At 37.9% G+C, this 22,717-nt stretch overlaps 1 protein-coding gene across 7 annotated transcripts in view; it reads right to left on the reverse strand.

The window, feature by feature from the left end:
* plekha7a (pleckstrin homology domain containing, family A member 7a) overlaps positions 1-22,717 on the reverse strand; it is a 118,474-nt gene that overhangs the window by 40,267 nt on the left and 55,490 nt on the right. For all 7 annotated transcript variants that reach the window (XM_059506370.1, XM_059506364.1, XM_059506368.1 and 4 more), the window contains 3 exons: positions 10,063-10,180; positions 6,003-6,107; positions 1,278-1,350 (listed from right to left, as the gene is read on the reverse strand). In XM_059506370.1, coding sequence (XP_059362353.1) covers positions 1,278-1,350; positions 6,003-6,107; positions 10,063-10,180 — 296 coding nt within the window. The remainder of the gene's footprint in view (positions 1-1,277; positions 1,351-6,002; positions 6,108-10,062; positions 10,181-22,717) is intronic.

The raw sequence follows: 22,717 nt of genomic DNA on the forward strand, positions 1-22,717 counted from the left end.
AGCATAAATGAGTACACTCTGAAACTTACTTGCATATAGAAGACATATTAGGGTTCTTTGGATATATAATGTTCTAGAGAGTCTGTATGATCAGTTACTAAAGAAGCATGTCAAAATGATTCAGGAAAATAAGATTTTCACGTCACCATGATTTCTTATCGAAATATTAAGTACACCCTCCTAAAAGTTAGAAAATAAAACCAAATAAAAATGTTCTGTTGCAAGTTAAAGGCATCTTTTAAGTAAGAGGAGTAATTTCTTGACACTTAAAAGTGTTACATAGCCCACTAAATCATTCTCAGGCATAATGCTGACAATAATGGAAAAACTTTGGAGAGAGCTGTTAGGAGACTTATTCCTTTGAACAAAGAGGTACAAGAGGAATACCAAATCATGGTTTTAAAAAAAATTAAAAAACAATACGCTTGTAAGGTCCCTGAAATATTCAGGTCTTTACTTTAAGTTTTCTTTACACGATCAGTGTTTTTTGCTAGAAGAAGAACAGGAGAAATACCAATCAAATGTCTAAAAAAACAGTAACAAATAGTACATAGTATGACAACACAGTAAGATGCAACATGCAGAAGTTAAATGCACTGTTGCTTATCCATACAGGAGCTACAGTACCTACTGTAGTCAAAGCATAATAAAATCACTTGGCCTTTTCAAAGGTCTGTGGGAAACAATACTCATGAGACCAAGTCAATATAAGAACAATTACTTAAACCGATTTAAAATCTTCATAATAGCACAAACAAGGCTTAGGGCCATATCATATACCCGGCGCAATGCGCCTCAAATGTTTTTGCTAGTTTCAGCCTGACGCAGTTCTCATTTTCCCGTCCTGCGCCGTGTTGTTTAAATAGCAAATGCATTTGCACCCCTTTTTGCACCCATGGGCATGCTGGTCTAAAAAAAGAGGTGTGTTCAGGGACATTGTTGACGCACTGCTATTTTGAGGAACTGAAAATAGACTTCACCATAGGCCAACTCAAACCTGGTCTAAAGTCTGGCGCAATATTTTTCCTTTGTTATTTAAAGAGCGTGTTAGTAATATACGCTCATAAGTGGGTGCCGGGCGTCATGTTAAACTCAGAGGACAGTACATAGCTAAAAGAGTGAAAGTAGTTTTAGTTGAAGTAGGACGTAGTGTCCAACATGCTATTACAAACCAGATATTGCAAATAATCATTAGACATCTGGGAGAAAAGTTAACAGGTACTGTAAGTGTCCGTGTGTAAATGTGACTCTGATAGAAGTTTGGTAGAACAACCCACCTTTGTAGTAGAAGAGGCAATAATCAGCTAGAACAAACCATTTTCTCTTCCACAGTCGCATCCCTGAGCTGTCCTGAAAGTACAAAGCAACACAAACACTGATGGGAAAACACACACCCTCAGGCAGCTGAAGACATCTGATGGGGAAACAAGGCACTTCAAACAGACTTCAAACAGGCAATTCGCAGCACTTCCCCTTGACAGCACCATTTCACTTCCAGTTAAAGAGTTTTTTCAAAGTCTGTTATCAAAAACTATCTGACTAAACTGATGTTTTCATGCCATGAAAGACCTGTGTGTGTGTGTGTGTGTGTGTGTTTGTGTGGTTGTGACTGGCTCTCAAAAAGAAAAGGCAAATGAGCTGCCTACCTACAGCTTTTATGATACATAAGAATGCTCAAAATATACATTTCAACTGTTCAAAAGTGCCTGCGATTCCCAAAAATTCCATGTTGTAAGGCTCTTGGTGTTCAGGGAGACACATTTCCCTCAATATTCAGATCTGTGGTCAAACTAAATGGTTTCAAACTTCATAAAACCTGAAGTTTTTGCTTTTTTGTTCCTGCCAAATTGAATGATTTGGTCTAGAATTCTCAACTAGAATGTCCATAAATGTCCCTGAAGAACCTCCAGGGTATCCGAGGACAAGATATAAAACAGCTTTTTTCTAATTTCTAACTATAACCTTCTAACTAAAGCAATTAAGTAATATTCTAATATTAAAGTACACTAATGTTCAAGAGTTGTAAAAGTCACTTTTGTGCATTAAGGCTGCATTTATTTGATCACAAATAAAGTCAAAATAGTAATATTGTGAATTTTTATTTCAATTTAAAATTATCTTGTTTATACATTTTATACATTGTTGTCTATTTCAATACATTTTAATATAAAAAAATGTAATTTATTCATGTGATAGCAAAAATGACTCCAGTCTTCAGTGTCACATGATCCTTTAGAAATCTCTCTAATATGCTGATTTGGTGCTAAAGAAACATTTATTTGGTGCTGAAGAAACATTTATTAGTACTAACATTGAAATGCTTGTGCTGCTTATTATTCTTTCTGGACACCATGATTTATTAGTAAAAAAATTTTTTTTGACTTTTGTCGAGTTTAATGCATTCTTGCTGAATAAAGTTTATAAAAAAAAATCCTACTGATTCCAAACTTTTGAACAGTGATATAAATCAAAGATATTATCAAGTGTTACTGAGACAATCTGGCATTTTATACTAAAAGTCACTGGCTTCTTGGGTTTGTACACTGCAGAAAATACTTTTCTTACTTAGATTTTTTTTTGTCCAAAATATTAAAAAATTCTTAAATCAAGAAGAATTTTCTAAACAAGTAAAATAATTTTCTTGTTTTCTGGAAAAAAAAAAACAGGATTTGCTTAGAACAAGCAAAATAATCTGCCAGTGCTGAAAGAAAAATAATCTTATTTCCAACAGAAAACAAGACTATTTTGCTTAGGCTACCCCATTGGCTTGTTTCAAGCAAAAACTCACTTAATTTTGACCAGTTTTTTTCTGAAAACAAGACAATCATTTTTAATTGTCTGGAAAATCCTTCTTGATTGAAGAATTTTTTCGATATTTTGGCTGAAAACAAGACAAAAAAATCTAAGAAAACATTTTTTTTTGCAGTGTAATGGCTGAAAACCTGTCATTTAAACAAGGGCTGAAACAATTCCTCAAGTGAGTCGAGTTACTCCATTACAAAAAATCTATGTCCCTCGAGGCTTCATTTAGTCCATTTACGGTACTACACAAAGAACACTGTGTTTCCCCTTGGACCATTATTACTGATACACAACCCAATGTCCAATGGGCATAGCCTGTGTCCCAATGTGCACACTATCCATCCTAAATTCTATGTGATATTAATAATTTTAAAAACTATTTAGGACAGATATGGTGGATAGTATGCACATTGGGATGCAGGGATATTTAAAACCATAAATCAATATGGTGTCTTATTTATGATCCTCCTAAATTAACCATGGCTAAACCCTCACGGTCTTCTTCTGAGTCTGCATTTTGTTGTCACAATGCCACTTTGACTGTCAGGTAGAAGTCGGCTGCGTAGCTCGCAGACTCACAGCAGAAGTGTGGATTGAGGACGCTTAGCGAGCACCCATCTGAAAGCTAAAATGACGAATGGGAATCCCTACGTTCTCGTGGACATTGTCCTTAAGACCGAGATTGCACATGAAGTGTGCTATTTGGGACAAGGTCTATGTTTTGCAAAAGAGTAAGCATCATTCATGTTGATTGTCTCATTCTCTCTCTATGACAGACACTAGGGCTGTCACTTTTTATTCGATATTCGAGTATGCATTCGAACATGATGTGAAATATCCGTAATCGAACTATAAATAAAATATCCGTTTTTTAAAATGCCATGTGTAGCGCATTTTTTACAGTCTAGGATTAGACCAATTGTTTTTTATTTTATTCTAAGTTGATAATATGCTGTTTCAAACATTAAGTAAAACATATAATAATCCAGATAGTCCTGTTTATGACTCACTTTTAATACATTTGTGATTGAATCTCCATTAGGGTATGGTGTTTTTTTTTGTTGTTGTTGTTTTTGTTTTTATGCGATGGGGGCGGGCACGTAGATACATTGCATGATATTCGATATCCGTTCGAATTTGATTTTTCTCAAATGTGACAGCCCTAACACACACACACTCAAACGCACGCACACACACACACACACACACACACACACAAAGTCCCCATACATGCATAAAAATACCACAGAAATAAAGTTAGTCAATATCACATAAAGAGTGCCAGTTTTCACCTCTAAAAAATGTGATACTTATTTTATGCAACACTTTAATAAACAAGTTGTTTATATTAAGAGACTTATGTTTTAGAAACTTAGACATTGCCTGTAGTGCTCCATTTCATTGCTTCTCTGAGCAACATGACAGTGTTTTGTTCCTCAATGAATCAACCGTTTAACAGTGGTAACCACTTATTAACAGTGACTTGCTGCCACCTACTGGCAGTTTTAATTTCAGATTTTCGCAATAAAATATCCAAAAACTACTTGCACAGTGATATATTTCATGTAGTTGCATATTTATGTTATCCTAAAAGTTACCAAATTTGTAAATTGATTGAAATTCCAATTTTAAATAGTGACATCCGCCATCATAGCGTCATCAAGCTTCGACTTTGTAAATGTTTTAAAAATGCGACCTCAAGTGGCGAAAACTTACATACTGTGCCTTTAAAGTATCTTTTCTTTTTTAAAATAATTGTTAATATCCGTATTCAATGTTTTATGTTTAAAATAACAACTGCAGGTTAAATGCATTCATGTCCCTCTGAGCTGAATTAATTAGTGTAAATAGGCCTGCATATAAATCCATCTTCAGATGCAGCTTCTGTGTTTTCCCTGCATTGCAAAGATAAATTTTGTTGATACAGATATAATTTGTTTGGTAAAAGCCCAAATGTCTTATTATTCTAACTGACTGATTAAATGTAAGAATCTGACTCAAAAGATGTTTCACACTTTTAGAAAAAAGGCTCTATAAAGGTAAAAATGCCCATAAAATGTAAAAATCTATTTGAATTTATTGGAACAGATTAATTTCTATCAGTGCTGTGAACAGACCAGTACACAGAATATGAAGGATATCAAAAACAAGTCGTACACACACACAAAACACACCAGTACATAGACAGACATTTAGGAGGGTTTAACATTTCTAATTTCGTGTTGCAGAAAAATGTGTTTAGAAATTGTGTATGTTCTTGACTCTTGTTCTTGTTCCAAGTTACCTTCCTGTCTACTGATTTCTGCCTTTTAAAAAAGCCACAAAGCCTTTCAAGAAGACAGTAAAGGCTTGTGTCATGCTTGAGCTTTAGTTAGGCTGAAACTTAAAAAAGTTAAGTTGTACAACATAAATGCAATGTTAAGGTATTATTATTTTTATTACTATCATTTTGCTATCTTACTATTATTATTCATGCATTAGTTTTAGTTTGTACCTTTTTACCTTTTTTTAAAGCAAAGTGATTTTTATATTTTTTGATTTATGCCTTAATTTTAGGCTGCAATGTTTACCTTTTTTAAAGTAATGTGAAATAGATTTTTGTATTTTTATTTCTTTATTTTATTTTTTTATTAATATATTTGTATTTTCATTTTTAATGTAATTTGGCAATTAAATGCATTAAATGGGTTTAGTTTTCATGGTTATTAATGTATGCAATTTCTAAAAAGGAAACAAATGAGTAGTTTATTTTAAAAAACCTAGCTTTTTTTCTCTTGTATATATAGTATTGCTAGAAAAATAAGAAATAAGAAAAATGACTTCTTATCCGATTACTCGATTAATCGATTGAATTATCGGTAAAGTTGGGGAAGTCGTGGACTAGTGGTTAGAGAGTTTGACTTCTAACCCTAGGGTTGTGGGTTCGAGTCTTGGGCTGACAATACCACGATTTATGTGCCCTTGAGCAAGGCATCGAACCCCCATCGAACTGCTCCCCGGGCGCCGGAGCATTAATGGCTGCCCACTGCTCCGGGTGTGTTCACTGCTGTGTGTGTGTGTGCACTTCGGATGGGTTAAATGCAGAGCACAAATTCTGAGTATGGGTCACCATACTTGGCTGTATGTCAAGTCACTTAAAAAATTAATTGAAAGCAAATGTTTGGTTAATCAATAAACAAGCATTGGTCAAATTCTCTTACCTGTTTGTAGAGCCATCCACGAACCACTACAGGAACGCTGGGATTCCGCTTTATGGCATGATCCCGTTTGCCAAAGCTATGAACCCTTCCACTGGACTTGGATCCCTATATCACACACCAACATCACACATAAACTGAAGATGACCAGGGGGATTGAAAGCTCATTCATCTATTAGTCTGGACCATCTGCCAGGGGTGCACAGCTGATCTTACACACCATCCGCTGGCATTCTGTGAGCAAAGCAACGTAAGCCTACATGCTGCCCACCCCTCACACATGCCAGAGCACTAATACGACTAATACATCACCACTGCACGCCATCGCTGCCAACGACAAGAGCTACAAGCACTCATTCATCTAAAATAGTCCAAACACAGACAGGCGATGAGAAGACACAGGCTGCGTTTCAACTGCTGCATTCCTCTGTGTCTCTTAAATCAAACTATGGCAGTCAGTCGTCACAACATTTCATGTTATTTTTACGCATTAATTCTGACAGTTAACATAATGATATGATTATAGTATTATCAAAGCACCCTGTTATGAAACGATAGGCTAGCTATCATATCATACAGCTGCTGTTTTTGTACACAAAGACAAATTTTTAGAACAATGTCAATAATCCATGTTAAATACTGTTCACACTGTTCACAACATTCTGTTCATACTGTTCACAACATTCACAAACGGTTTCAAATATTCTAAATTTTTTTTTTTTACGGAATTACAATTCTGTAATTATTCAGTCCCTCTCTGACTCTTTTTATACAACTCTGGTTCACAGTGACCAAGTCTGTAATGCTTCAAAAAGAAAAAAAAAGCATATCCTAAAAAGTATCATATAGATGGTCCATGTTTTGCATGAGGAACAAGCTAAAATCAAAGGCATTATTAAATTTAATATTCAATTCCATTTATGCTTGTGTATATGTTTCATTTGCAGACAGAATTTTACAAAAATATACGCTTTTCTCAGAGCTTGAGAGAAAACTATGGTCAGTATGAAGTCATGTAAATATCCTTCAGAAATGTCTACTTTCCACAAAAAAAAAAAAAAAAAAACAATTGTGAAAAAAGCGTTTTGTGTTTACCTGCACTGAATGTGCACTTATAGTTAAGTTTAAATTTTGAAAGTATTTTTTTTTAAACTGTATTTGCATATAATTTACCCTGGTAAAAAAGTAATATATTTCATACTAAGTATAGTCTAATTAATATATCTATAATATATCTAATAATAGTAATATAGTAATAGATTAGTAATAGTTAATATATAATATAGTATAATATATAATTAAATTTAGCACAATAAAATATACTAAGTATATCTTTAAGTGTACATCAGCACTACTTCTGCACAATTAAAGTACATTTAAGTATATTTATTTTTCACTAGGCTAACATTAAAGGGGGTCATATGATGTGATTTAAATTTTTCCTTTCTCTTTGGAGTGTTACAAAAGAAGATCTGTAAAGTTGCAAAGATTAAAGTCTCAAATACAAAGAGATATTCTTTATGAAAGTTCACCACTCCACACTAAAACGGCTTGTTCTAACATCTCTACGTAACTATGTGGGAAGATTTGCATAAAGCAACCCAAATGTTCAAGCAAAGAAAGAAGCTATAACTTTTATTCTCTCTGTTGCCGCCGCTGCCATGTTGTGGAGACGCTGTGTGTTTCGTTGTGAAAGCAAAACTTCTTGTTTGGCCTTCCAAAAGAGGACACGACTAGAAATCAGTGGTTAAGTTTTATCTCAACACTGTTCCAGAACAGTACAACTCAAATATTCAGATGTGTGCTGTGCATTTTATGGAGGATGAGGACTGTTTCCTGAACCAGTAGTCTGCAATAAGTCTGTGGCACAACGGCTGTTTCTATAAAGTTGGACAGTTCAAACGTTGCAAAGACAGTTTGGCACTTCTAACTCAGCCTGTAAGTACGTTATTTATATTTAATAATTTGCCACTGATGACAGTGTAGAGTTGGCTTGTTTGTTGTTTCTCAGATCACAAATGCAGACATGGTTTTATGTTTACGCAGTATAAGACATTATAAGTCATTACAATCATTAATTATGCCCATACTCGATGCAACAAATGCATCGTTTGTAATGGGTTTTATTGGTTTGGTCTAGTCTAGTGATGTCCGGATCGCGAATGAATCTTTCTAGTAACCGGTCGAACCAGTTCACCAAATCGAACTGAATCATTTGAAATGGTTCGCGTCTCCAGTACGCACTAAATTACTTAAGTTATTCGGTTTATAAATGTGCCTAACACTCCCTCTGACATGTAAGGGGCATCACACACTTGAGGTGTTCAGCCAATCACAACACACTGGATAGCAGGCCAAATCTCACTTTTTCAGAACAATGAGTTTTGTAAAAATCAACACGTTTCAGAAGGCAGGGCATAGAGGAGAAACAATAATGTGCATTATATGAAAAATAATGTGTTTATTTGAACCTCAAACTACAGTAAAGACCAAAAGTTTGGACACACCTTCTCATTCAAAGATTTTTCTTTATTTTCATGACTATGAAAATTGTAGAGTCACACTGAAGGCATCAAGGGCTATTTGACCAAGAAGGAGAGTGATGGGGTGCTGCGCCAGATGACCTGGCCTCCACAGTCACCGGACCTGAACCCAATCAAGATGGTTTAGGGGTGAGCTGGACCGCAGACAGAAGGAAAAAGGGTCAACAAGTGCTAAGCATCTCTCGGGGAACTCCTTCAAGACTGTTGGAAGACCATTTCAGGTGACTACCTCTTGAAGCTCATCAAGAGAATGCCAAGAGTGTGCAAAGCAGTAATCAAAGCAAAAGGTGGCTACTTTGAAGAACCTAGAATATGACATATTTTCAGTTTTTTTCACACTTTTTTGTTATGTGTATAATTCCATATATAATTCCATATGTGTTAATGTGTTAATTTATAGTTGTTATGCCTTCAGTGTGAATATACAATTTTCATAGTCATGAAAATAAAGAAAACTCTTTGAATGAGAAGGTGTGTCCAAACTTTTGGTCTGTACTGTACATAAACACATTGCATCACACCAAATACACAAAATAATGTTATTTTTAGCAACATCATATGACCCCTTTTAATGAAAAAAAGGCCACTTAAATGTACCTTAAAAAAGCACACATTCAAAGCTGTTTCCCTAACACACATTTTTAAAGTGTACTTTGTAATGTCAAATTAAGTTTTATTTTAAAGTAAATTAAAAAAATAGTTTTGTCAATTTAATATATTTTAAAAGCAATAACATGCAACTTAATCACTGCACATGTGTACTTATGATATATTTAAAAACATGACATACAAGTGCCAATAAAAATGTTATTAAAGTACATTTAAGTTATAAAAAAAATTGTCAGTACATAAATGCTTGTCAGTACATTTGGCATTAAACTTCAGCCATACTTCAATGACAACAGAAGTAATTATGAAATTACATAAAGATGTACTTGAGTCCTATTTAAGAGGGTCAAAAAAGGTTCAGTACTTAATAGAAATACAAACTATACTACATTTTCATTTATTTGTAAATAAAATGCAATGAAGTGTCTGAAAATATTATATTCAGTTTGCACTTCAATTATTTCCATGATAAGCACTCCTTTTTAAAAAAAATATGCTAAAGTGTACTTCTTTTACACAAGTTTAGTGATGATGAAATTTTACTTATTGGGTGGATTATTCCTTAAATATCTGGGGAAAAGCATGTTATTCAGCTCACAATCCGAATAAAAATCCCTTTCATTGGTCTTCTGTGTCTGCTCAGAGATGACAGTCAAGGGCTCTGATCACTCTGTGTTTGTCACCAGCACTTGGGAATTGACGCCTCAGCACAGAAGAATTAACACTCTCATTACCAGGACAGATGCTGTCCAAGCATAGAGAATGTTGTGCATCAGGAGTCTTGTCAAGCTAACTTGCTCGCCTCATTCTATATAATGTAGTGTTTTCTACTTCTATCTCTATAAAATACCAGTTTTATTTATTACCATTTGATTAGTTTTGTTGTCCAACAGGATCAGGCTGTTACTGACCTTTGAGCCTGAAGTGGTGTCCAGTGTTGAAGAAGTGACGGCAGTTGAGGCCTCACTAATGGTGCTGGAGGGCCGTGTGGTCGACTGTGGCTGCTGCTTCAGCATGTGTCGGCCAGTCCTGCAGAGGAGAACAAAGTGATGGCTCTGTTATGCTGCACAATTTAAAATCACAATACAACTGAATTAAATCTTCTTGCTGCATGTACAGTTCTCTCTCCACCTTCAATACCACGACTTAGGTGCCCTTGAGCAAGGCATCGAACCCCCAACTTCTCCCCGGGCGCCGCAGCATAAATGGCTGCCCACTGCTCCGGGTGTGTGCTCACAGTGTGTGTGTGTGTGTGTTCACTGCTCTGTGTGTGTGCACTTCGGATGGGTTAAATGCAGAGCACAAATTCTGAGTATGGGTCACCCTACTTGGCTGAATGTCACGTCACTTTCACTTTCACTTTCACAGCACTGGGTCCTTTTACACATGAGCATCTTATGATTGTTTTCAGTGTCTCAGAGCAGTAACTGTTGCTCCACATGGACAAATACCTCCATCTGGCTTTGGAACGCTCCAACAGTCTTCACAAACTGGCAAGAAAAAGTACTTATAATGAGGTTGTTGACAACAATGAATTAGCTTTTTTCTCATTAAAATAAAACCTTGGTTTAAGTTCACTATGTAGAGTGTAATTTTATTTATTTAAAAAAAATCATTTCATAATTCAGTATTCATTAAAAAAACATAAATACCCATTTATTATCATTATTTATGCAATTTTGAACCTATATTTATTTCTAAAGCTACTTTGTCAGCTTCTTATTTTGTCTATTCAATCATATTCTTATTTAACACCATAATGATTTTAAATGATCTTTTTTAGGGGTAATTTATTAGCCTAAATTGAGATTAACTAATTACCACATCTTAGATTAAGCATTTGAATCCTTTGACAGACCTAACTGATATATAATCACATTTTTTAAAGCTGTGCAGCAGTATAAACAGCATACAGTAAACGTGAAAAAAACACACACAGAAATCTTAAATAGCACACAAAAAGAAAGGGCAAAAAAAGGACGAAACATGCTTATTACTGAGACAAAATAAAAAAAAATCCCAGACAAAACCACTTCTCAGCCAATATCAACAATATAATAAGGCCATATAACACAGTTTCGCCATGTATGCCTTAGGGTACGTCCACATGAAGCCAGAGATTTCCCTATCCAATCTTTTTTTTTTATTATCACAAGAAATATCTGTATCCACACGAAAACACAAAACCGACACAATACGATGTAGTTACATGCCAGACCAGTATGTAGCGCTGTAATTCTACCACAGAGATACACTTAAAATGGAGAAGAAGACTTGGACTGTGCGCATTAACCTTGTGCGCGGTATACAAATGAACATGGAACAATACAGTAATTAATCTGTGTTAATGTTAGTTAATAAAAAGACAATCGTTCAGAGTTTGTTCATGTGTTTTTTTTTGTGCTGTTACATGACATAGAGGTGTCTTACTATGGGTGAGACTTGGGCTGATGACGTCATCATTTCAGAAATATACGGATTCGCTGTCTAAACGAAAACGCAAGGGCTGCGTTTTCAAATTTATCCACTCTGGGACCCGGTTTAAAAAATAATGGTTTCACTCTACCAAAACGCCGGATTCGTGTGGACAAACGACTATATGATAACATTTTTTATATGTATACAGCTAACGTGTATCCGTGTGGACGAGGCCTTAGTATAATAACTAGGGATGCACTGATACCAATACTGGTATCGGTATCAGCCTGATACTGAGCTCCTGTACTCGTACTCGTTATAATGCCCGATACCAAACACCAATACCACACAGATGTGATAAGTGCCATACTCAGAAAAGAATCAAGACAAGAGAAAAACAGACAGCAAAATGGACTTATTAGAGATTAAGGATGTCTACGAAGTATTTGTATGCAATGAATATAATGTTAAACATTCAGTATTGACGCCTGTATAGCTGACGTGCACAAGTTGATAAAGTACCCTGAATGGATTGAGTGTGCAGCAGTGGACATGCGCAAGCTTGTCGAGTGAATATACCTTTCATCACTGGAAAGTTTGTAGTTTGGTCGGATTTGCCAAAAATTAGTAAGTAAAACAATGCACAAGTTACTTAATGGTAGGGAGGGAGAGAGAAAAAAAGAGCGTGCACACTTCTGTTGTGTGATCTTTGATTTTCACTCACTTAGCACATGCATCATTTGGATTAAAACTAAATTGTAAAAATATGACCATTTATAGGGGCATCCACTATAAACATAATTTGTTTTCAACCTTAGGCAAACATGACTTGAATTGAATCTAGCAGCCTGTGTGAAATTTGCTAGGCTGAAACAGCCTGTTACTACTTGTCCTTCTCATTCTGCACCATTACAGATACATGTGAGTGCGATGTGCGTGTTTTGCTTGCTTGAGTGTTTCTGTATTATATGAGTGGCTTTGGAATATGAATCGCAGTACGTTTCAGATAAAAAACAAAACAAAAAAACTTTGACCACTATTTGTGAAAATATCACAGTTAGGAGATTTATAACGAGTGGTTCCCTGCATCATTACAGCAAAGCACATGATTACAGCACTAAGCCCACTACAATGGAGCAGCTATAATGCTATTAAATTAAAGACTATGAACCATAGAGCAAAAAAAAAATTAACAAAGAAAGTAACAAAAACTTGTACAATACATTTTAATGGGCATAATTATGTGTGAAAATAACTGAGGGACATGAAGTCAAACCTAAAATTATTCAGAGACCAGATATCATTTCTGATATTTCTCTTTTTTTTTACTATAATGCGTGCAGGACACTATAGTTCATTTAATTAAGTGAGGCTCGCAAAATAAAGTAAACTGTGACAAATTATATCCAAAACTTATTCATACATTAGACTACCAGTAAAACTTATACAAATTTGGGACTAGAAATTATTCAGACCGAGTCTGGTAAAAAATGGAAGTTCAGGTTTGCATGAACCTGGATGACAGCATGCCCAGGAGACTACAGGCAGTCATTAAGGCTAAGGGTTGCCTGACTAAGTGATGATAGTTGTGTAAATACAGCATACTAACAGCTGTATGAATAATTTTTGGTTGATTGTAATCCATTAGATATCTTTCTATCAAAGTTAACTAACATTATCAAAATTAATTTGTTCTGACACAGTTTAACACTGAGTTCATGTCATATTTTATTACTATTTTCTAAACTATAGTAAATAAACTGTTATAATGTTAGAAAGGTTGAAGGTGTATGAAAATTCTTTGGTTTGACTGTCTCTATTTAATAAATGAAGTTAACCAGCTAAATTTTTACAGACTCTTTTGGTTTTTGTACCCAATATTGAAAAAATTTACAAATGCAATAAAAAAAATTGGTATCGGTACTTGGTATCGGCAAGTACCAAAAATAAAAGTATGGGTATCGGGCAAGGACTGAAAAAATTGGTATCGGTGCATCCCTAATAATAACCCATACTCCTCAGAATTACTCATAACATACTATTACTGCATTATAATAGCAATATCTAGAATTGTTTTTTTTCCCCAAAATTTCAATCAGTGTAAAAGTGAAATCCTTATCCTATGTGATCAGAAGTCTTAGTCATAGTGCTAGTATAGTTGAGTGCTAGCATATGATAACGTTGAGTCTGTGGCAAAAAAAATGACATTTAAAGACTGAATGGAGCTCTGCATGGTGACATTCATGACAAACAGTATGTTTCATTCCTCTCAGGAATTTGACATGAAAGTTACACTTCCTATACAGACTGTAACCCTATTTTCCAGCAAACCTAATTTATGTAAAGCTAATGGCTATAGACGATATATGAAAACAAGCACCTACCAAAAGTGACAACCAGTCATTTAGCATTCTAATGCTCTGTTCATTACTAATTCACAGCAGAGATACATAGTACCTGTTTTTAATATCACATGCCCACTTCAAAACCCTTTTAGTAAATTACAGTTGCTGTGATGTGTCAAGTATGATTCCCAATGATTAGACAGGGAATGAACTTTCCCATAAGTGCTCACTGAACTGGATGACAAATGAACTCCCTCAGGCAGTCAACAGGTTGTATAACTTATGCAAACTGACAAACACCTTTTAAAATATATTTGTGATCAATACCCCTTTAATATTCTCCTTTTTGTCCAATTAGTTAATCAAATCATTGGTTTAAACCTCAAAAAGAAAGGACGTGTATGGCATTGCTTGGCAGAGTCCATCTTCAGTACCTTGCAACATTTTAGAGTTTTGACTTCTGCATCTTAATAGTAAGGAATACACTAAAATTCAAAGTTTGAAATAGGTAAAAATAAATAAATAATTAAATTAATTAAAATACCAGCTTACAAAGGCTGCATTTATTTAATAAAAATCCAATATAACATCTGTTATATTGTGAAATAGTATTATAATTAAAAATTACTGTTTTCTATTTGAATATACATAAAAAATTTAATTAATTCCTGTGTTGGTAAATCTACATTTTCAGTAGTCATTACTCCAGTCTTCAGTGTCACATTATCCTTCAGAAATCATTCTCATGTGCTGATTTGGTGCTGAAACATTTCTTGTTATAATCAATGTTAAAAACAGTGTGCTGCTTAATATTTAGTGGAAACTTTGATAACCTTTTTCAGGACTCTTTTATAAATAGAAAGTTCAAAAGATCAGCATTTATTTGAAATATAAATTTTCTTATGCTTTTTCTGACACTTTTTAGTGCATCCTTGCTGAATAAAATGAGAAGCTAAGTCAGACACACAGACTGCGATCTAGGACAGAACCACTTAGTAGTCTATGATCCTCAGTCATTTAGTGTGCAATGCCCATTTTTTCCAACTATAACTCAAACCATTAACATAAACCTGTATAGTAGCATATCTGTTTAAAAACAGATAAATAAATAAATGACAAAAAGCACATAATAAAATACTCAAATTCACACTATTAAAATATAAAAATTAAAGGGTGTTAGAGTTACAAGCTCTTGGTGCACCGGTAAATTCGCAAAAACTAAAGTCTCAATTCCAAAGAGATATACTTTATAAAAGTTAAGACTTGTCCACGCCCTCCTAAAATGCCTTGTTTAAGCACCCCCACATCTACATGCATAACACAGCCCAAATGTTCATGCTAAAAAGAAGGCGTAACTTTTATTCTCGCTGTAGTATTGTTGTTGCCACCGCTGCCATGTTGTGCAGATGCTCTGTGTTTCGTTGTGAAAGCGAAACTACTTTGTTTGGCCTTCCAAAAGAGGATGATATCCACTTCGTCATAACTAGAGCTGATCCATGCTGGTCGATGAGGACATACATCAACTTTGCGCTGTGGATCGCCAGAACGGCTTTCACCATGGATGAAGCGGAGTCCAGCCCAGGGTCGTCACATGTGGTTGCCGAAAGTCCGCTGGCCACGCCATTCTCAAGTCATTATATCCCCACTGAATGCAACAAATGCCTAGTTTGTAATGGGTTTTATTGCAATGCAATCACAGTGCACTGGATAGCTGGCTAATCAGCGTACACCTCGCTTTTCAGAATGATGAGCATTGTAAAAATCTACGCATTTCAGAAAGGCCTAACACAGCCCAAAGCAACAATAATGTACATTATGTGGAAAATAATGGGTTTTTTTTGTTTGTTTTTTACTTTAAACCATATAAACACATTGCATTACACCAAGTACACAACATAATGTTCTTTTTAGCAACCTCATATGACCCCTTTAATGCTAATTCAAAATATTAACTAATACAATAATAGTGCATAACATCAAAGTAAAACTGTTATATTCTGATGCATAGATATGTCAAGGGGCCTCTGGGGCCCCATACAGGGCCTGTGTACTGTCCCAAGCCAAATTAGCCCTCTCCATGTCTTTATGAATATGTTAGATATGGCTGGGGTCACCAGAGTCTGAACAGCCTGTCAATATAAGATTTTACTGTTTTCTAACAGAACACTGTATTATTGCTTAGAAGAGTAATAGCATTATGTTTGTTGTAAATATACTGCAAAATACGTTCTGTCTCCAAAGTCTGTTCACCAAAGAGTTAAACCAAAGTTTTAAAACTGATTCAGAATTAAAGGTTAAATAAAGGTTTTGAAAGAGTTGTTTTGAACTTCTTCCAGAACAATCTGTCCTCATACTCTGCATATTGTATAATAGTTTGGTTATTATATGATCCCTACAGCACATATTAGATCTTTCCAGCATGTGCCTGGTCTGCTTACATACATTAAGAGCCAATGACACATTACCTGTGGTTCTCAGAAAGCCTCAAGCACCCACACAGCTGTTAATGAGATGCATCCATTAGGACATGGCAGCCTCCCTCTCGCAGACAGACGCTAAGAGTGGCCCAGTCTTTGTAATATACACACTAATATGAGCTGCTTTTAGAGAGATCCAGGTTAGATAAGAGTGGTGGGCAGCTGTTAAAACAATGTTCTAATGGCAGATCCTTCTCTGACTAGAGTTGTTGGATTGTGTAACGTTATTATGAGGTTCCCTAACATAACCTGAAAGATATTGCTGCATCTCTAAACAGCATTTAATGTCAGACCAAAATTTAAGTTTGTCTTTGATAAGGAATATAACTGAATGAATATCTTGATAAAAAGCATAATTAAAAGTGCCCTGTGTGCATGTTTGAGAAAACAGACAGCTGTAATATGTTACAAGTTGACAGCACCAAGAGGGGATCTGAGTGAGTGAGACTACTGACAAATGCCAGTAGAGACATGTGATACTTAAGTCACCTGTATCCTTCCAGCGTTGCATCTGCCAACATAGATCATGAACATGATGTATCATAACTAGTGGTGGGCCGTTATCGGCGTTAACGACTCTTATCGGGCGATAAAGAAAATATCGCCGTTAATCTATTCTCAAAGTTGGGTTAGGAGCTGGGTCTATATTAAGCAAGCTATGATGACTTTCACCTTGATATTTTATACAACCGACTGGCTGAGGCCAGCATAAAAAGATGCTCAAGACAGTTGACGGGCCACTGCTGCGCATCGTCACGAAAGCGTATCTTTTTCACGTGTTTTTAAGCCTTACCGCTTGTCGATTTAAACATTAAAGCATCCAAACACAAGACGCGGAAAAGCTGAACAGAGTAGCTGGTTACTCGCCCACTGTGTTCGGTGAGCACGAGAGAGATCGAGATCCGCGTATCATGGACAGCGACACTGAATCGAGCTCTCTTCTGCGAAGTTCTCCTCGAAGTCCCTCCTGCACCTGAACGAACAAATACAAATCGCAGTTTGAACAAACAAAAAGATGTGAAAGAGCCCAATTCAGTACTCGCTGTGTTTTGGTGTTCAGGGCTCACGCAGAGAAAGGCGTCTCAAAACACTTGAACATCGAATTTGCTTATTTTTGCTCTTGTGCCGACAAATACATACAAAATATGTCAAAATATCCACCTTGGAAATTATGTTCGAAAAAACTGACAGTTATTTCTTAAGTGAAAGTAAACCGTTGAGGAAAAAATGGGATGTGTATTATATTGGATGCGTTCATCGTCTGTTAAAGTGACTGCACCTAATTTAGCTACTGGCTGCTGTAATGTTAATCCAAGAAAATGAAAAGGAAAATCACTCACTGCTCTTGACTAAATTACTTTGTAGTTTTAACAGTTAAACCAAAAATTATTCAGACACCAGATATAATTTTTGATATATATAGCAAAACTGGATTAAGTTTAACTAGATTAATTTCAAGATCACAGTGAGATTAATCTAGATTAAAAAAATTAATCTATGCCCACCACTAATCATAACTGTATGATGGTACTGATTAAATGCTTAAATAGTTTTTTAAGATCACCAAGCCTGCATTTATTTCATTGAAATACAGGTAAAACAATAATATTGTAAAATGTAACTACTATTGAATTTTCAGGAGGCATTACATTTTTCACATTCTATGCTGATTTGATGTCTAAGAAATATTTAGCAATGTTGATAATAGTTATGCTGATTAATGAAAAATGTGATAAATTTTATTGAGAATTCCTTGATTAATACAAAGTTAAAAACATTTGAAATGTAATTTTTTGTGACAATGTAAAAATCCTTACTGTCATGTTTGATCAGTTTAATGCATCCTTGACCCTGACCCCAAATATTTGAATGGTAGCACAGAATATGAAAATAGTAAATATTCCTAGTTAATTACCAGTGTTGGGGAAAGTAACCATGTTAGGGCTCAGGGTGCACCATCGGCTTCCCCCTGCTGTCTGTGCTATTCTGCAGCTCATGACCTGGGCAATAAGTGCTGATCTTGCACCCAGGTGCACAGATCACGAGAGATCACGATTGCACTCCGTGCCTGGCAAGGCAGGGGTGTGTATTCTCACAAGCCACTTTCCAGGGTTGTCATAGGAATGGTGAGTGACAAGTCATCTCAGTGTCTAGTCTTTCTGGAGGCTGAATATCACGGAGCAGCGTCATTATCTCAACAACAACCTCTGTCTCTATTGCGGGGAGGCAGGGCACATGGCAGCCTTGTGTCTTGCTAAGGGGTGGTGCTTACTGTCTAGGGGAGGATGCACGGTGAGCGTCACCTATACTCGGCCTCCCTCCGGTGATTGTTCCATTCTCCAAGCCTTATTACAATTTAATGGGGCTATTCATTAGGTGTCTGCTTTGATGGATTCTGGAGCTGAGCACGAATATATGGACTCCAGGCTGGCAGCATGCTTGGGTATTTCACCTGTGGCTCTGGCCGAACCTATTTCAACCAGGACCCTTTTTGGCACCCTTCTCACCAGAATAACTAATGATGACTTGAGAGCAGTTTTTACTAAGTCCCGAGCTTCATCTCTTCCTCTGCACTGCCCGTACAACTGTGCGATAGATCTGTTACTTGGTACTTTTCCTAAGTGGCATCTTTACTCTCTTAATGAACCTAAGTGGCAGGCCAGGGAGAAGTATATTCATGATTCTCATGTAGCTGGTATAATCTGGCCCTCTTCCTCTCTGGCTAGGGAAGGGTTCTTGTTCATGGATGGATTGCTGCGCCCGTGCATAGACTATCAAGGTTTGAATGATATCAAAGGGAAGAATCGTTATCCTTTGCCATTGATGTCATCAGCCTTTGAGCTCTTGCAGGGGGCTACCATCTTTACGAAGTTGAACCTCTGCAATGCTTATCATCTAGTTCAGATTAGGGAGGGGGGAAAATGGAAGACCACCTTTAACACCCCTACTGAGCACTTTGAATATTTAGTCATGCCGTTCTGGCTTTCTAACTCTCCAGGCACTCGTCAACAACATGCTACAGGACATGGTCGACCAGTTTGTTTTTGTTTACCTCAACGACATCCTGATCTTCTCCCAGAATGAGTTCTTCCACCATGTCCAGCACGTCAGGCAGGTGCTCCAGTGGCTGATGAGAATCGTTTGTTCGTCAGGGTGGAAACGTGCGAGTTTCACACAGGGTCAGTTCCATTCCTGGGATTTACTCTTTTGCCCAAAGGTATCCTTATGTATCCGCTAAGGCAGGGATAGGCAACTCCGGTCCTGGAGGGCCACTGTCCTGCAGAGTTTAGCTCCAACCGTACTAATTAAACACACCTGAACAAGGCAATCAGTGTTTTCAATACACCCCTTCCTTTAACACCCTTGGAACTGAATTATGACATCAGGAATAGGGAGTTACTGGCTGTCAAGGAGTGGCTCCACTGGTTAGAGGGTGGGGGGGGTCCCTTTTATCATTTGGACAGACCATGCGAACCTAGAGTACATCCGCACCGCTAAAAGACTAAATTCTTGACAGGCTCGTTGGGCACTGTTTTTTGGTTGTTTCAGATTTAACATCTCCTACTGCCCAGGGTACAAGAATGGTAAGCCAGATGCTCTTTCACAGATTTTTGAGGCTGGTCGTTTAGTGCCAGGTCGACGCTCAGATTAACCGCCTGGGTAGACAAGTCAGTCCTACACGCCATTACGTCTCTCCGGAAAGGGGCCGCTCGAGTCAAGAGAACATGGTCGGTCCCGTTGAAGATCACAAACCCATGCAGGTGGGTAGAGCTCGGCTTTCCCGGAGGGAGAGAGCGCGGCAGAGGTCCCAAGGACTATGCTTATATTGCGGTGGTTCGGAGCATTCCATCCATTCCTACCCGGTAAAAAGAGCCAGCCCGGTAGCAAGTTTGAGGCTACTATTGGGTGGGATCTCCTCCGGGAAGTCCTCAACCACATCATCGACTCTCCTTCCGGTGAAACTGCGGTGGGAGAACCACACTCACGACTGTCACGCCCTTCTGAACTCTGGGGCTCAAGGTAATTTCATTGACTCTCTCCTTGCACTTCACTTGAACCTTCCAGTCCTTCCTGTGTCTCATCCCATCCATGTCACCGCACTCAATGGCCAGGAACTGCCACACGTCACCCACTACACTGAACCCATAACTCTGCTAACCTCAGGCAACCACAGTGAAACCATATCCTTTTACCTCATGGACTCCCCTGTAGCTCCCATTGTTTTAGGTCACCCCTGGTTAATCAAACATAATCGACGAGTGGACAACACAGTCACCTTGTGGAGTGAAAGTTGTCATGATTCTTGTCTGGTTTCTGCTTGTCATGTTGTGCCTGTTTCTGTCTTTCAGAAAGAGACCATGATGTTATCAAACGTGCCCGCAGAGTACTTGGACCTGAAGGAGGTGTTCAGTAAGTCCCGTGCTGCTTCTCTTCCTCCGCATCGTCCCTACGACTGTGCTATAGATTTAGTGCCAGGTAAGTCCCCGCCTAAAGGCAAGCTTTACTCTCTTTCTATTCCGGAGAGGGAGGCCATGGATAAATACATTTCTGATTCCTTGGCATTGAGGTTCTTCCGCCCTTCCTCTTCTCCAGCGGGGGTGGGATTATTTTTTGTGGGTAAGAAAGATTGTTCTTTGTGACCCTGTATTGACTACAGAGAGCTGAACAACATCACGATAAAGAACACCTATCCATTACCGTTGATGTCTTCAGCTTTCGAGAGGTTACAGGGAGCATCCGTATTCACAAAATTAGATTTACGTAACGCTTATCACTTGGTCCACATCAGGAAGGGGGATGAATGGAAAACCGCCTTTAACACCCCTAGAGGGCACTTTGAATATTTGGTGATGCCGTTCGGGCTCTCCAACTCGCCAGGGGTTATCCATACACTCGTTAATGACGTGTTGAGAGACATGGTAGATCAGTTTATATATGTTTACCTGGATGACATACTGATTTTTTCTTCATCCCTCCAGGAACACGTTCAACACGTCAGACGAGTGCTCCAGAGGTTACTCGAGAATGGGCTTTTTGTCAAGGCGGAGAAATGCGTATTCCATGCACAGTCTGTCCCCTTCCTAGGGTATATCGTCTCGTCCAAGGGAATACATATGGATCCTGAAAAGGTTAAGGCTGTGATAGATTGGCCATCTCCAGATTCCCGTAAGGCCCTACAGCGGTTTCTGGGGTTCGCCAATTTTTATCGACGTTTCATTCGTAATTTCAGCCAACTAGTCTCACCTCTGACGGCCTTGACCTCCCCCAGTACTCCGTTCAGGTGGTCGGATGCAGCCGAAACTGCATTTACCAACCTCAAGAGCCGCTTCGTTTCGGCTCCCATCCTTGTAGCTCCTGATCCCACACGGCAGTTCGTGGTGGAGGTCGACACATCAGAGGTGGGGGTAGGAGCAGTTCTTTCCCAACGTGCTGCCTCGGACGATAAGATGCATCCCTGCGCGTTTTTGTCACATCATTTATCTCCTGCTGAACGCAATTATGACATTGGTAACAGAGAATTGTTGGCCGTCAAATTAGCTTTAGAGGAGTGGCGTCACTGGTTGGAAGGGTCAGGGGTACCTTTCATTGTTTGGACCGATCACAAGAATTTAGAGTACATTAGAACTGCCAAAAGACTCAATTCCAGGCAGGCTCGGTGGGCACTTTTTTCGGTCGTTTTGATTTTACACTGTCGTACCGCCCGGGTTCCAAAAATGTCAAACCCGATTCTTTGTCACGTCTTTTTGATCCCTCCGCCCGCCCGGTGACTCCCGAGTGTATTTTACCTAAGAAAATAGTCGTCTCAGCACTCGTATGGGTGGTCGAATCAAAGGTCAAGACGATTCTTTGTCACGTCTTTTTGATCCCTCCGCCCGCCCGGTGACTCCCGAGTGTATTTTACCTAAGAAAATAGTCGTCTCAGCACTCGTATGGGTGGTCGAATCAAAGGTCAAGACGGCCTTAGAAGGGGTAACGCCACCGCCCGGTTGCCCACCGAATCGTTTATTTGTGCTGGAAGATTTACCGTCGGAAGTTATTCATTGGGCTCACTGCTCTAACATTGCTTGTCATCCAGGGATAAGCCGAACCAAGGGGTTAGTTAAACAACAATTCTGGTGGCCTCTTATGGTTTGTGACATCCACGATTTTGTTTTGGCTTGCTCAGTTTGCGCCAGTGGTAAGTTGTCTAACCGGCCTCCTGATGGGCTTCTTCAACCGCTGTCTGTCCCTTCGAGACCCTGGTCACATATCGCACTAGATTTTGTTACCGCCCTCCCGCCCTCTAATGGCATGACGGTCGTTTTGACCGTAGTGGACCGGTTCTC

Source organism: Carassius carassius, chromosome 23 (genome assembly GCF_963082965.1).
Source record: "Carassius carassius chromosome 23, fCarCar2.1, whole genome shotgun sequence".
NCBI lineage: Eukaryota > Metazoa > Chordata > Actinopteri > Cypriniformes > Cyprinidae > Carassius > Carassius carassius.